The 16,809-nt window shown below is 38.1% G+C and overlaps 1 protein-coding gene across 5 annotated transcripts in view; it reads left to right on the top strand.

The window, feature by feature from the left end:
* The window catches only part of adcy5 (adenylate cyclase 5), a 78,353-nt gene that overhangs the window by 52,729 nt on the left and 8,815 nt on the right, over window positions 1–16,809 (top strand). For 3 of the 5 annotated variants that reach the window (XM_046840979.1, XM_046840950.1, XM_046840959.1), the window contains exons 5-11: window positions 2,093–2,204; window positions 3,265–3,392; window positions 4,814–4,972; window positions 5,152–5,293; window positions 7,011–7,148; window positions 13,672–13,694; window positions 14,443–14,602. In XM_046840979.1, coding sequence (XP_046696935.1) covers window positions 2,093–2,204; window positions 3,265–3,392; window positions 4,814–4,972; window positions 5,152–5,293; window positions 7,011–7,148; window positions 13,672–13,694; window positions 14,443–14,602 — 862 coding nt within the window. The remainder of the gene's footprint in view (window positions 1–2,092; window positions 2,205–3,264; window positions 3,393–4,813; window positions 4,973–5,151; window positions 5,294–7,010; window positions 7,149–13,671; window positions 13,695–14,442; window positions 14,603–16,809) is intronic. The other 2 variants (XM_046840987.1, XM_046840968.1) reach the window with 1 other exon arrangement.

The raw sequence follows: 16,809 nt of genomic DNA, 5'->3' as shown, positions 1-16,809 counted from the left end.
AACTCCTTTCTGATATTGCTCCACTATTTTTTGCCACAGCATTGGGGGAATTAGTGATCCTCTGCCCATCTTGACTTCTGAGAGACACTGCCACTCTGAGAGGCTCTTTTTATACCCAATCATGTTGCCAATTGACCTAATAAGTTGCAAATTGGTCCTCCAGCTGTTCCTTATATGTACATTTAACTTTTCCGGCCTCTTATTGCTACCTGTCCCAACTTTTTTGGAACGTGTAGCTCTCGTGAAATCTAAAATGAGCCAATATTTGACATGACATTTCAAAATGTCTCACTTTCAACATTTGATGTTTTATCTATATTCTATTGTAAATAAAATATAAGTTTATGAGATTTGTAAATTATTGCATTCCTTTTTTTATTCACAATTTGTAGAGTGTCCCAACATTTTTGGAATTGGGTTTGTACGATATGGGAGATGAGTGTTACTGTCAGACTGAGCCATGATATGAAAAATGTGACGGAAAAAAGTTTGTGTACCACAATAGCAACTTCTATAATATAATTCACTTCCATTGCTTGCTTTTACACTATTATTACTTTAATGCAATGTAAGGTACAACATAGCATGGCTAACGTCTAGTAAACTAACTTGGATTTGTCAAAGGTAGACCCTAATAGGATGTTAGTATTTAAAATCTTAAGGATATTAGCAAAGTCTGTCGGAGTATATTCTAACAAGAACAATTTTGTTCATCTTACCAAACTTGCTAGCTCAGTATGCATGTTCTGCAGCTAAATAACAGACCACACTTGTGGCTGTGGAATTTATTTGATACAGTCACTAATTGACCTTATTCACTCTATAGAAATACAGAGAAAGTGGTTTTCACCAGAAACTTGATCTAGGTGCTGAGGTAAGCAATTTGAGACAAATGCCATCTTAAATATATTAGCCGTATAAAAATGGACCAGCGTTGTAACACTAGTAGTCTACTGAGACCACACTACTTTCGCTCTCAGGCCAGTGAGTGAGTTTTATTGAGGTCTTTTTCTGAAATCTTTTTGAGATACATTATAAAAATGAATTCTCTATGATACTGTGTTGGTAGCACTATAATTCTAAGGCCATGCTAACAACAATTCTAGAGCCACCAATTAATTGTGATATATTTTCTGTGTTAGCAAAACAATTTACCAAAATACACACATTTGTTAAAGGTGAGAGCTGTAGATATGAAATTGGTAGAACCTGCACTCTGATTCCATTTCCCGTTGTCTTGTGTAAGAAAAGTCATTGCAGAGTGTCACAGTTTAAGTAGAAGGTGAAAGTTGGAACATTTTCCTTAGAAGGCATCAACAGGCTCTGGTCAGCTGTCACATGCTCTTAGTACAGCAGAATCATTGTGTTGTGTAAAAACAGCTTCTCGTCTGCAGGCCTTCAGCATGTTGTGAAAAACCTCTTTTGTTCTGAGACTCTGAGAAAGGGAAAAGGAAGCTTTAATCAGCGAACGTCACTGTCTCCTGTATCAGCTTGCGCCAGGCCCTAGGGTTACTACCGAGATATTCCTATTAGAGCAGGATCCGCAACAATGTTTCCCTCTTCTCATCCCACCTTGCTGATAGCTGTGCAGTTGGATTTTGAATAGTTGCTGTTATTATAACTCATGTGAGGTCATCTGAACCTCTGTGGCTTTTTATCTTGCTCGTCTTGCACACAGGAGCATCATACAATGAAGGAGCGTATCCGTTACCTGGTTCTCATGGTAAAAGAATGTCAAACAGATCTGTAGGTTGGACCTTTCTTTGGCTTTCAGTAGATTATGAATGTCTTTTATTAGCATTGATCCACTGTGCTCTCCTAAACCTGTCCTCGGTGTGCGTGACATGGTAATGGAATCGAGTATGTGTTATTAATGAGGGATGGCTCATAGATGCTATTGTATTTATGCAAAGTGTATTTCTTGAATGGTTATTTGAAAAGGCCACAGGCGTGAACCATGTTGGCTGGTGTAGGCCACAGGTGTGCACCATGTTCACTGGTGTATGGAATATTTTTTGTACAGTCATTGTGGTATGCAGAGCCTGAAAAGTCTTTATGCACATTTTAATCTACTATTTCTCTCCCTGTGCAGTATCCTCTTCGCCGACATCGAGGGATTCACCAGTCTGGCATCTCAGTGCACGGCTCAGGAGCTGGTCATGACCCTGAACGAGCTGTTTGCAAGATTTGATAAACTGGCCGCTGTGAGTAAAGAGATCTGTCTGCAGAGTCGAGAGACTGACCTGATGTTGGATTCCGATCAACTGAACATTCACTTGTTTTCTGTCCAAGCCTGCATGCTTCGAGGTCTTACCTGTGCACAAATGAAGATTTGCTTAGCCAGGCTTTACGCACCGATCCATTTGCTGTTGAGCCAGAGCCACATCTCCTCATTATCTCTAGACAGGATTCTGCGTCATGCTATGGATACAGATTCCCTCCTGTGCTCAGAAGTTCCCCGTTCCGCTCAGTTAAACACAAATGGAAATATGTAGATGACTGTCCAAAAAGAGTTTCCTAGATGTTTTTGTGTTTAAGAACAGTCTCTATTACACAAAAGAAAATTGCTTTGGAAATACGAAATTGCGTGTGGTACAAGGACGTGCTTGCACTTTTAGCGAAAGCATGAGGCACACGGCTACTTGCTCAACAACTACTTCTATTGTGCGGTTGGCTCATGGGTTAAGTTGAGGCATATGCTCGGGTGACATTCAGGTGGTTGTCATAAGACTGAGCTCTGTGTGTATCCTGTGCTCAGCCTGGGGCTCGTGTCTCATCTTCTCTCATCTCCTTTCCTCTCAATACCTCTCCTTTTATCTCTTTTCCTCTCTGTTCTTTTTCAAATCGTTTCTTAATTTTTTTAAGGGATATTTGAGATTACAATATTTGTTAGTTTTTTCTCCCAAAACTAAAATTTTAACTTGTTTGCTTCATGCAGACTGCAGACATGATCTCAGAATTGGACTTTTTTTCTCTCTTTAAGATGGCAGACACTTCCTTAATAGGGGAAAGCATTTGTGCTATGTATTGGTTTTACACGTCCAAGCCTTTTAAACGATGTGCCACTCGTGCTAAATATTTAGAATAATAAAATATATGCATGTAGTAAAAAACAAAATATTTATGGTGCTCTTATAATTCAAATGATGATTTAATAGTTTCAGTAATATTTTTCTAATCTTGCTAATCTTATTACACTTGTGTGTGTGTGTGTGTGTGTGTGTGTGTGTGTGTGTGTGTGTGTGTATGTACACGTGTATAAAGGAAAATCACTGCCTACGGATTAAGATCCTTGGAGATTGCTACTACTGCGTATCGGGTTTACCAGAGGCCCGAGCTGACCACGCTCACTGCTGTGTGGAGATGGGTGTGGACATGATTGAGGCTATCTCGTAAGTATTACAGTTGCTTTTAAAGTTTAATTCAGTATATAGATATTAAATAGTTGGGTAATATATAATTAGGACTTGTATGTAGGGGATTCTGTATTTGACTAAAATAAGGCCAAAAGGTTTAAGATTAATTAAGAATTATTTTCTCATTAAAAAAAATTAAATAAAAAAAAAAAAAAGCTGCCTAAATTCTTCCTAAGACAGAATAGACTCTGGGCTTCTTTGTATTTTTTCCTAGTAATTGGTGAATACAAAGAAGAATAGAACTCCCTATGGGTAGTGCTGAATTATTAAAGTATGAGATTGATGCTGATTGTGTGTGCATGCAAGCGTGCATCTGAAAGCGAGTGTGTGCGCAGGGTCAATAAATGTATTTTCACCTTGGAACGTAACACCCCCTTAGGTGTTGTACAAGTTGCCAAAAGCATGTCATATCACAGATATATTGCCCATGTGTCTTGTATTATACGTAGCTTATGGGTGCAGTAGTTTGTAAAAAACACTAGCTTACTGCTTCACTGAGCCTGAATGTGTTTAATCTGGGTAGTGTCCAGCAAGTCTCAACTACAATAACAGTATATTTACATTATGGTGAACACCTTTAAACCAATTAGCTTAAACAGATTTTTCAATTAAGGGTACATCAAATAGGAGATTAATACATGATATAATAAAATCAGGATATAGCTCATATAAAGTATATATAAATATGAAATCAGATCAATGTTGAATCGTAAGCAAATATATAGACTCTGGATTGTAATTCATTTTACCTTTGTTTTTCTCCCAGGCATAGAATGATTACATACACTTCAAACCCAATGAGACAAAAGCCTGTCACCTCCAAAGTTCAGAAAGTTTATCTGTTCTTGTTAGCTGTGTCACTTATTACCAAAACTAAATTCTGATTAGTGATTTATTATGGCTGTTTTTTTATTGAAGATTTGTGCAAACATACGGCTTGTCCGTGTGTATTTATTCCAAAATGATTGTAATGTGTCGATGCTCAGTTGTGAAGCGCAGCAGCTTGTGCTGGCAGTAACAGACATGGACATGAGAACATTTTATTTATAAATCCTCCGATAAGCAGGAGTGTAACCGAGGTCACCAGTTCAGCTGTCAGAGGGAACTGCTTGTTTTCCTAAGAGCTTAATCCAGAAAACAGCATTAGGTGGTCATTTTGTGAGACTGTGTAGAACAAGGGAAATGTAATAAAATTAGTATAATTACCAGATTGTCTGGGAATGCTGTTAGGACCACGCACGTAAAACACTTTAGGGTTTAACTCAATGCTAGGTTAGTGGAGCTCAAGAGGCAGCTGCATCCATCGTTTTCTCTATTGTGCTTTTAATTTGCAGTGCAGTTCATTCATTGTTTCTGTGTGTGTGTGTGTGTGTGTGTGTGTGTGTGTGTGTTTAAAGATTGGTGAGAGAAGTCACAGGCGTCAATGTGAACATGCGAGTGGGGATCCATAGCGGCCGAGTCCACTGTGGCGTCTTAGGTTTGAGAAAGTGGCAGTTTGACGTCTGGTCCAATGATGTCACGCTTGCAAATCATATGGAGGCAGGAGGAAAAGCAGGGTGAGTGTGACGTCTCTGCACAAGCCCCACATCAGAAATGAGAGAAGCCAATATAAGCCAGTTAAAATCTAAAGTTTTAATTATGCAAACCTTTTCGCAAGGTTAAACCCATTTTTCTCTGATTTTTGCCATTACTTTATATTATTAACCTCACATTAAACCCAGTTGCTTTCTCGCAGCCGTATCCACATAACTAAAGCTACGCTGAACTATCTGAATGGGGACTATGATGTGGAGCCTGGATTTGGAGGAGAAAGGAATGTCTATCTGAGGAAGCACAACATTGAAACGTTTCTCATAGTGGGATGCAGCCAGAAGAGGGTCAGAGTTTATTTGTCTTTTCTTTCCTCATACAGCTGCAAAGCACAGTCAATTAAAGAAAGGGATTCAGCAGTTTTATCTCAGATTTGCTTGTCAGATTATGTTTAAACTTAAGTCTTCTATTTCACACTGAAAGCACTCTAATACACTGACTACTATAGTTGTTAGTTATAAGCATAATGTCTGATTTATACTTTAATCAATAAATCAATCTTTATTAATATAGCAGCTAACATCTAACAGGTAGAACCTAGGTGCTGAGCAAAGTGAAACAGGCAATGTGAAAAATAGTAATACAATTTGAATTATCATAAAAGTATTAAAATATACAATATCATAAAAAAAGAAGTAAATTGTAAGAACTTAAAACAAAAGAGAAATAAAATAAGCATTAAAACACAACAATTAAAATAAACGTTAAAAAGCAGACGATTAAGCACACCCTCTACTACACAACAAAGGATTTGGTGAATAAGTGGGTCTTCAGTTTCGCTTTAAAAGTAGAGAATTCCCGTTTCAGAGGTGAGATCAGGAGGAAGGGAATTCCAAAGCTTAGGAGCCGCTACTGAGAAAGCGCGATCACCCCACGCTTTATATCTTGTTCTAGACACTTCAAGCAAGACCTGATTAGAGGACCTGAGAGTTCGGCCATGGGTGCGCAGATGGATAAGTTCATTTAAATAGGTTGGGGCCGTACCAGACAGAGATTTGAAAAAAATATTTTTAAAGATCTTATATTGGATCCTGGACTGTACCGAGAGCCAGTGGAGAGAGGAAAGGACCGAGGTAATGTGTGCACACTCACTGGTACCAGTTAAAAGCCGCGCTGCAGCGTTCTGAACCAGCTGTAGGCGATAGAGAGAGGACTGAGTAATGCCTAAATAAAGAGCATTGCAGTAATCCAATCTAGAACTAATAAAAGCATAAATGGCTTTTTCCATATCTTTCATCGAAACGAAAGGCTTCACACATACTTGTCTGTGTGTGTAAAGACCCAGCAACACAAGTGGTATTATTAAAATATTTGCTATTTTTCTAATGTCTCCCTAAAGGTTCAAAAGTCTCATTAACCTGATGAGATGACGGAGGCAAAAAGAAATCTGTCCATTACGTTGCCGTGGTTACTGATTTTAACGTTTTACCTGTTTGTTCGGCAGTATGAATGTGTTCAAACACATGAGTGAGTCATTAGTAGCCTTTGTCCTGAAAAGTTTCCAATGGTGGAAAACTCACTGCATATTAAACTTGCTGATACTGGAGACTCCTTCCAGAAATGTTATATACAAATATAGAAGACCTCAACATAGAGAGAAATATATAACTAACTATGTGGGTTTTTTATCTGTTTATTTTTAATCTTTAAGATTATGTGAAGCATTCTTCATACACGTCGCTCTGAATCGGGATGTTACTGTACAAACAATAGCATATTAGAACGAATGCATTAAATAAGCCTGTGATTTTACAGCTGGCACAATTGTCAGAGCTGCTGTTATCGAAAAATAAATTAACACCTTCTGACTAATGACATCTCAGATTTCAGCAGCATCAGTATGATATTGTTATACAGAGATGCACAAGTGACAGGTTGTTTTCCATCTTGTATTCATGTAGTTAACAAACAAGAATAAACTGTACATGAGTTACATATTGGTCAAATATTAATAAATAGTGCACTAACTTAAAGTCTGTTACATATAAATGGTTCTTCTAACAGAAAGAAGAAAAGGCCATGATCGCAAAGATGAATCGGCAGCGGACTAACAGCATCACCCACAACAGTTCACACTGGACAGACCGGCCATTTTATAACCACCTTGGTGGCAACCAGGTCTCCAAAGAAATGAAGAGAATGGTAAGAAAAGTGCTGCACAGACACATTCTTGCTCTTTTTTTGCTGTTTTCATCAAACACCTTCATCAAGCACATAAACACATTTTCCTATAATTGCTGTCTTGACATGCGTCCATATGAGATTTCAGCTTGTTTAGACACATCTAATAGCTTTAAGAACACTGTTAGATCAGAACCCTTCTAAGGTGTAAAACAGCATCATGTTTGCATTTACTTTAATTACTTTGTGTCACACCAATTACCAGTTCAGTCTTTTTTTCTTTTTGTTTGTTTGGGTTTTTTTTTTTTTTTTTTCAGGTTTTTTGCACAGAGAATTAACTAAGCCTGAGCAATTCAATCGATGTCCCTCTACAGTGACGTTCAGAGAATCTTCTCTTTGTACCAAAGACTGTCACTAATCTCTCCTCTTTTCCTTGCCTGTGGGCCCCAAAGGGAACGACCCTCTGATTAAATAAAGCAGACTCGCCTCACACGAAGTCCTCAGGGATTTAATCAGGCAAAGTGGAACCTGCAAATAAGCTGAGTGCAAGGCCAAGAGGGAAATGCTTTATCACGCTTTCTTTCCATTATTTAGTTGACTCCCACTTCGCTAATACAATTGTGAAGGCCACAGATCTGGGCTAAACGATGGAGCGAATAAAACGGGGAATTTAGAGGTATAAGATGTTCTCATTTCCATTTACTTTTCTCAGTTGAAAGGCCAGTGTGCAGATAGAGTTCAGATTATGCTTTAAAGGTTTCTCATCGAAGGTAAAACAGTGGCCCGACTACTTATTTAGGCAGCGTTCATCTCTCACACTAACACCATTCAGCCGTGTTAATTAAGAAGTATGCAAATGCTCTTAATGAGAGTCATTTCTGATCCTTAAAAAAAAAAAATCCTGTTTTTGTCTCTTTACAGTCATGGTTGTTCTGTGAAACAAGTGACTTTACACCTCTTAAGTGCTTCTCTGACTGCTCTGATTATGTGAATGTGAATTGGAAGGGGACACACAATACACATGGGAATGTACTTAATTTGCAGTATTCAGGGCTCATTGTTAGTGATTTTCACACCCTATTAACCATTATATTACCTTCAATATATATTATATATATATACAGTGGAATCCGCTTATCTTGCCCTCGGTTACCTCGACAACCCTATTAAGTCGACGTTTTTGAAGTGGAACTCCCAAATTCTCGCTTTTTCTAAGCATTTTTTATCGGTTATGTTTAATACGGTTATAATTTTTTTATGTCGCCGAACCCTAATATCTCGAGCACAAGGGGGGAAAAAATTTGCCATTTAACGTCGGTTATCTCGGTGCCGCAAAAGAACTCGCGGAAGTGGCGGAAAAATCAAGCCTTACAGCTGCTACAGGTGTTGTATTGTATACTGGTAAATCTCTGCTGTTAGTTAGTGCTAGTGTTCGTAGTGTTAGTAGGGGCGCGGTGCGGCTTTGGGAAGAAAAGCGCAGCCGTTGAGAGAGTGCCGGTGGGAAGGCACGTACCGGGATACGCATGAGCGATAACAACGACCGCCGTGAACCAACATATACCAACAATAACGGACAGTGAGAGTGTGGAAGTTTAAATAGGAGCTGGTGATGATGATAAACGAGCACCATATGTGCGCGATTGAATCCGAGAGCTTCAGAGAAAGCGGCCGAGAAAACACCTGACACGCTGAAGGGGGCGCCGAAGGGGGCGTGGCAGGTGGATTCCTGACAGATAAACATGTACTGTATGTATTTGTATTTCATCATGTACATAAAGAAATTTCAAGCACGTTAATATATTGCCGGCATTTTGATTTTCGTTTATCTCGATCATCGGTTACCTCGATGCTTTTTGGTCACCCCCTAGGACATCGACATAACCGGGTTCCACTGTGTGTGTGTGTGTATATATATATATATATATATATATATGAGGAAAATAAGTATTTGAACACCCTGCTATTTTGAAAGTTCTCAAACTCAGAAAACATGGAGGGGTCTGAAATTGTCATTGTAGGTGCATGTCTACTGTGAGAGACATAATCTAAAAAAAATAATCCAGAAATCACAATATATGATTTTTAAACTATTTATTTGTATGATACAGCTGCAAATAAGTATTTGAACACCTGTCTATCAGCTAGAATTCTGACCCTGAAAGACCTGTTAGTCTGCCTTTAAACTGTCCACCTCCACTACATTTATTATCCTAAATTAGATGCACCTGTTTGAGGTCGTTAGCTGCATAAAGACACCTGTCCACCCCATACAATCAGTAAAAATCCAACTACTAACATGGCCAAGACCAAAGAGCTGTCCAAAGACACTAGAGACAAAATTGTACACCTCCACAAGGCTGGAAAGGGCTACGTGGAAATTGCCAAGCAGCTTGGTGAAAAAAGGTCCACTGTTGGAGCAATCATTAGAAAATGGAAGAAGCTAAACATGACTGTCAATCTCCCTCGGACTGGGGCTCCATTCAAGATCTCACCTCGTGGGGTCTCAATGATCCTAAGGAAGGTGAGAAATCAGCCCAGAACTACACGGGAGGAGCTGGTCAATGACCTGAAAAGAGCTGGGACCACCGTTTCCAAGGTTACTGTTGGTAATACACTAAAACGTGATGGTTTGAAATTATGCATGGCACAGAAGGTTCCCCTGCTTTAACCAGCACATGTCCAGGCACGTCTTAAGTTTGTCAAAGACCATTTGGATGATCCAGAGGAGTCATGGGAGAAAGTCATGTGGTCAGATGAGACCAAAATAGAACTTTTGGGTCATAATTCCACTAAACGTGTTTGGAGGAAGAAGATTGATGAGTACCATCCCAAGAACACCATCCCTACTGTGAAGCATGGGGGTGGTAGTATCATGCTTTGGGGGTGTTTTTCTGCACATGGGACAGGGCGACTGCACTGTATTAAGGAGAGGATGACCGGGGCCATGTATTGCGAGATTTTGGGGAACAACCTCCTTCCCTCAGTTAGAGCATTGAAGATGGGTCGAGGCCAGGATAACCAAGCAGTGGCTCTGTAAGAAGCATATCAAGGTTCTGGCGTGGCCTAGCCCGTCTCCAGACCTAAACCCAATAGAGAATCTTTGAAGGGAGCTCAAACTCCATGTTTCTCAGCGACAGGCCAGAAACCTGACTGATCTAGAGAAGATCTGTGTGGAGGAGTGGGCCAAAATCCCTCCTGCAGTTTGTGCAAACCTGGTGGAAAAACTAAAAGAAACGTTTGACCTCTGTAATTGCAAACAAAGGCTACTGTACCAAATATTAACATTGACTTTCTCATGTGTTCAAATACTTATTTGCAGCTGTATCATACATGTAAATAGCAAAAGAAATCATACATTGTGATTTCTGGATTTTTTTATTTTATTATGTCTGTCACAGTGGACATGCACCTACGATGACAATTTCAGACCCCTCCATGATTTCTAAGTGGGAGAACTTGCAAAATAGCAGGGTGTTGAAATACTTATTTTCCTCACTGTATGTGTGTGTGTGTGTGTGTGTGTGTGTGTGTGTGAATATATATATATATATATATATATATATATATATATATATATATATATATATATATATATATATATATATATATATATATATATATATATATGAATGAATGACGTGGTGTGTTATGTTACCACCTCGGAGTTGATTATTATCCAGAACAATCAGAATTATGTTATTCCTTTGCATATGATTACAATTTGTCATTTATTAATAAACATTGTATCATTTTATTAACTATTCTATTTTTAGTTACATTAAATATTCTGGAACAATCGCAAGAATTGGTTGAGTTGTTCCCACTGCAGCCACTGTTTTTTTTTTTTGTTTGTTTGTTTCTTTCTTTTTTTCTTGTTAATTCAATAAGACAAAAAAACATTGTTTGCCATGTTACTGAGCAAACATTTAACGACTTAGTGACTGCTTCAGCGAGCTGAGCCCGAAGACTTCTTACACAATATATTTTAATTGTTAAGTAACCCCTCATTGTTGATATTAGTCATATATTATGTTTACCTATGCAGGAATTTTATTACCGATTTACTGTCCCTGTACTCTGATGTTTCCAGTTGGAGTTCCTAATAACGGTCACCTTAATAACGTTTAATGATGGGGTGACGCAGTTAGACAACAGGAGCCGGATAACGTGTGCTCTACTGTCCTCGCTCCCATTGGTAGCCACTGCAGCGAGTTGCTTCATATTTGCATAAAATTTAAATTTTTGTTGTCGTCAAGGACTGCTAACGCTCCTGTCTCTGGAATTTGCTGTCACATTATTGAATAAATGAATGGTATTAGGTTGCTTTATGTGTGAATGGTGCTTCAGATTATTTATTGTTTATTTATTTCTTATTTATCTTATTGTAGAGTGAGTAAAAGTGGCTCTGTTAGGGCTGATATTTTTCTCTAGTGTGCATTCCAGGATTTAACAACAGAAATATACGTTAAGTCACATTGACTCCTCCCTAAACATGACCTTACAGCACAGTGTCAGTCACAGCAGGAGGCAGCTCGACACAGTCACCCCTGCAGTGCACTTCCGGACACGTTCACCAGAGCAGAAATCCCAAAGCAGACCAGTGAGCATGAACCACTCTGTGTGTGAAACAGTCACATACAGCCTCTTGGGATCCCCTGATCTAAAAACAGTGCAACATGACCATATTGAGTTTTCCTTCTGCATTTCCGAAGGTCCGCCCACAATGCTATATTGATGCTGAGGTGACTCATACATGTTTACAGCAGCACTGCAATCTCACGTGGTCCTTGAATGTGACCTCCCACAGATAACAGTGTTTACTCTCTCTAATCCTTCCCACATACACTATTATATGCTCCCTTTCTCATGCAAAATAAATTAGACTTGAAACAAGTGATTAGGAGGGATGTGCTCCATTGTCAGAGCTGGAACCGAGAACAGGTTGCAATATTCATGTGCATAAGATATTATTGAATTAGTAAGGTGGGCTAAAGACCATGTTATTGATTAGGAAGAAGACTATTCATTGTATTTATGAAAGATTCATCTACTGAACATTTTACTTTTGTGATTTGCCTACCAATTATTTCACTGTTTAACAAATTGGGAGTTCGGGACAGCAATTTTATTGACATTAATGCAGTTTTGCCTCAAAATAAAAGGGCCAGCTAGTTTACTACAAACAAGTTTATAAATTTAGAAAATTAGCCATTAAGTTATGGCTCTGTGACAGTTTTTAAGGTATTTTCTGTTGTAATGCTGTGCAACTCTGCAGTGTGCTTTCCATGGCTCATCACAAAGCTGTACTTTTAGGATATTGAGCAAGACTCTTAACCCTCTATGCTCTTCCGTCATGACTGACCCTGACTTCCTTACAAACTGGGATATGTGAAGCAAAGTATATCACTGTATTGTATTTCATGTGACAATAAAATAGAGCATTTTCTTATAAAGTACAGTGATAGCACATCACACTGTAAGAAGGTAATGCGGTAGTGTCCATTAATATTTTTTACTTTCAATTAAATAAGTGTCTGTACTTTATCAGCGTATTTGAATTTTTCATTTTACTTCACATCAGAATTTATGCACCAGACCACATATATTCCGACAGTTCAGTACTATTAATTTTAACGTTCTTACTTAAAACATTCACTTGTTAAAACCTACATTTTTACCCAAGTAGAAGTATTTAAAAAGGCCATTTTAACTGAGTGATATGTAAACAGGGTATAAATTTAACTTAAGTAAAGGACTTTTTTACCTGCATCCACTGTATATTTGATTCCTTAACCATCTGGAAAGTGACCTGTCCAATTCACTAAGCAGCCCTATCTATCCATAAACAAATATACCTTTTGTGTGTTTTATTAAAAGGTAAAACAGTTGAGAAGTGTTTAAAACATTATGTATGAAATCTGGTGTGTATGTCCATTTCATAGGAATTTTCTCTTTTTAAATTCTGGGCTAAACGTTTTAGCCACATTTTACATAAATAAACGTCAACATAAAATATAATTAGCTAAAATTAACTAAATGTTTAAAATTACTTACATATGTGAGTTACATCTATTTTATATAAAATGATGCAGTCTAATACATAATTTAATATCCGAATCATGTACAGTTTAACAATTAACAGCATCTCTATTATTGTGGTGATGTGGCATTTTTTTTTACTAGTGAATTTATGTCCAGGTTACCTTTGTGGTTCTAATTATGAAGGCCTTATTCAGGGCAAATCATTGTATGGTTGTCTATTGTATGTCTGTTGTATGGTTTGTGCACCTTTTTTACCTTCACTACTTTAATTTTTGTGTTGTGCCTTTGCCTTGTACACCCAGGTGGGGTCACTGTTGTGCTGATCTGTGTGGAACAATCCAGAGAAATGAAATGATTTGTTTTTCTCTGGTTCTTTGTTGTTGTTGTTGTTGTTGTTGTTGTTGTTGTCACTGTTGTGCATTGACTATCGTTTCTTCGGTTACACCTTTTGCCAATTTATCATTAATAAAAGTTCACATTGTTTATTTGTTTTCTCCTTCAGGGATTTGAAGACCCCAAGGACAAGTAAGTTTTTATCCTTCCCTCCTCCTGCATAATTCTGGTTCACCTGTTGTGGTAAAAAAAAATGCTGTATGACTGCAAGTTTTGCTTTTACTGTCACCTTGAAAAGGAGCTGGGCAACCTCACCTTTATTAATATGAATACAATTGGTTATAACCTAAACAAAGCATAGCACAGATCACAGATCTCAGGTGTTTTGAGATTTTACCCAGAATTCTTTCAAGTTGGCACTACAGGACATGCTTTCTGTTTTTGTGCTGGACATGGGGTGCATGAGAAACCGTTATTGCTGAATCACTAGACAAAATAAATGGTGCTGTTCGATTCATAACTGCATGAAATATCAACAAATGGTTTCAAGCCAATCCATATAAAATCTCTATTAGTTTATTGCTAAATTCTACATTGGTTGATCATAAACTAGTATACTGTATATTTCCCTGCTAGATCTTAAGGTGTTTGTCATTTTGCCTTCATGATTGGAGCCATACATTCACTATAGTGCATTGCTGATAAATACAACATGGCCGTGGGCAGCCCGCATGACACAGTAACTATTTTTGCTTAACAGCCATCATGATGCAGTGAGTAAGAGACCTGTGATATGTTGGAGTGCTGTTGTATGTTGTCATGTGTTGGCCTGAACTGAGGGTTCTGGTGGTGGGGCATGCCTGTGGATGATCGCCGAGATGAAAGCTGAGAGTCAGGAGAGGCAGAAAGTCGAACAACGGTCTCGTCTTGTGTTATCTAGACATTTCATTTTCAGAAACACTCAGGAAAACCTGAACCCCGAGGACGAAGTGGACGAGTTTTTGGGCCGTGCCATTGACGCTCGCAGCATTGATCGTCTGCGCTCTGAACATGTCAAGAAATTCCTGCTGACCTTCCGGGAGCCTGATCTGGAGAAGAAGGTGCTTAGAAGCAGTGATGATGATAAACCATCAATCACATACAGCACAGTAGATTTTTACATACATTATATTTCATATTAGCAAATGTAAAATGGGGTTGAGTTTTAAAGAAATACATACACAGATACATACAGATATCAGGTTAACATAAAAATCCAAGGGAAAATAGAAGAGGAGGGAAAAAAATCCACAATGAAATGACAAGTGATGACAAAAAACTGAATGTCTGTATATTACAAGCAAATATGTTCTAAAGGGCTGAACCATGAGTTTGTCTGCAAAGCCTTATCTCTTCCCATGTCAGATCTGTTTTTATCAAATTTGCTTCATATAATGGGAGATTAAACCCAATGCCCAGAGCTTTATCTAGATAAGCTGATGGTTATTTTGAGATCATCTTTTGAGACCAGGCAATGAAAAGCATCAAATGAATGTCATGTGGGAAGACAGTAAATGCTTGGCACAGCCCCGGAGAGGTGATGTGACCTCGTGTGCAGAACCAACTGAGAATGCTCTTGATATCCTTAAACCATTGATAATTATGTAAATATGTTGATTGGGTTTTTTTTCTTTTAATAGAGTAAATAGATAATAGAATAGAATAAAATAGAATAGAATAGAATAATGGTTAATAGATTTAGGTAGTATTCTAAGGATTTATGCTTGTGGTAAGACAGTGTGATTTATAGATATAGATGTTACATTTTGTAGTGTCAGGGATTTTCATAGAAACTGAAATTACCGTTTTTGTATTAGTTTTGAATGAAATAATATTTTTGCATTAGTTGTGTGAAGGAATTTATTTATGTTGAAATGGGTTATAAGTGGAAGTTGTGATAAATGGTGCAGTTAAATTCTGTCTTATCTTTTCAAAATACACTATATTGATAATCGGTTGTGGATACTTGGATCACCACACTCATATAGGGGCCTTTCTCATAAATCTGGAATCATACAATTGTCTTTCACTGCAGGGCGATAGCCGCAATAGATATTAAAGGGGGACTCATCCCTCAAACCTCCCCCAGTAATCCGTCAAATATTTGTGTATATTTAAAATCGTTAGGCCTTAATTACATAGAGAACCAAAAGGACCAATAAGGTCCTGTAACAAATAGTTTTGTCCTCCGAATTGTTCAAAATTAGATTACAGCCTTGCTTTACTACAACAAAGAGCACACATTGTCTTTGCACAAAGTAAGCCTATTGAAGAGACAGTATGCCAATGTTGTAATAGAAGAATTCAAGTTTCCAAACTTTAACCTCTTCCGAGTGAACTGGATGCACTCTATCCCAAGCCTCCTCTACTATAAGTTCCTGACCCTCCCTGTAGTCACAATCCACCGTTTAGTGGAAGGACTTTCAAGTAGATTGGCCTTCATTATAACAGCAAAGAGGAAATATATCTGGAATGGGTAGTTCAGAGATCAAGCATGGGTCTGAAGGAAAGGTGTCAACACTTTTTGGGCATATAGTGTATTGTGTTTAGTGTCAGTGGATTTTGATTATCAGACTGCCTTCTGAGTCGTTTTACCTCATTAGTCAAAAACATTCATTTATAACCCCGAAAATATCTACAGAGCACAAAAACATTAAAACAAAGTTGACTTGCACACAACCAAAATAGCAACACATTAACCAGCAAATTATGCATGCCTTGGGATGGAAATAGATCCTATTCTGTTTTGAGCTGCAGTGAAAAAAAAGCGCACATCAAGTTCCATTCCATGAGTTCAGAATGAGTCACAAGGTGAAACATAAGCAAAGCCAAAAATTATTTGAAGACAATTTATAGCATCACCATCAAAGCCATGGTCACACCCGAATAATCCTGTGCTTCCAATTAGTCACGACTGATCTAGTGACATACACATATCTACATCATCACGAGAAAGGGTTGCATAATGCCTCAACCGCCATTACCTTTTGTTCCATTTTTATCGTGAAAGTCCATTTTCTTTCCTTTCGTTTCTGGAGTCTCATAAGTGACAGAGGGTGAATATAACGCGTTCACATCCTCAGTCTGCAATTACTTGCTATTTTAGTGATAAATACGTCCTTTCTGCCTTAGATAATAGATTATTGCACCAGGCTAGGTGTTATGTTTCAGGAGACTTTACTGCTTTTGTTTTCCTCTACTGCTCATCAGGCAAGGCTCTGAATTTACGATAACCACCTCCCTGCAATTTAGCATTTATTCCCCTTTG

Source organism: Silurus meridionalis, chromosome 3 (assembly GCF_014805685.1).
Source record: "Silurus meridionalis isolate SWU-2019-XX chromosome 3, ASM1480568v1, whole genome shotgun sequence".
In the NCBI taxonomy this organism is placed as follows: Eukaryota; Metazoa; Chordata; class Actinopteri; order Siluriformes; family Siluridae; genus Silurus; species Silurus meridionalis.
The sequence above is the reverse complement of the archived record's forward strand: the minus strand, read 5'-3'. Positions and strand labels throughout refer to the sequence as shown.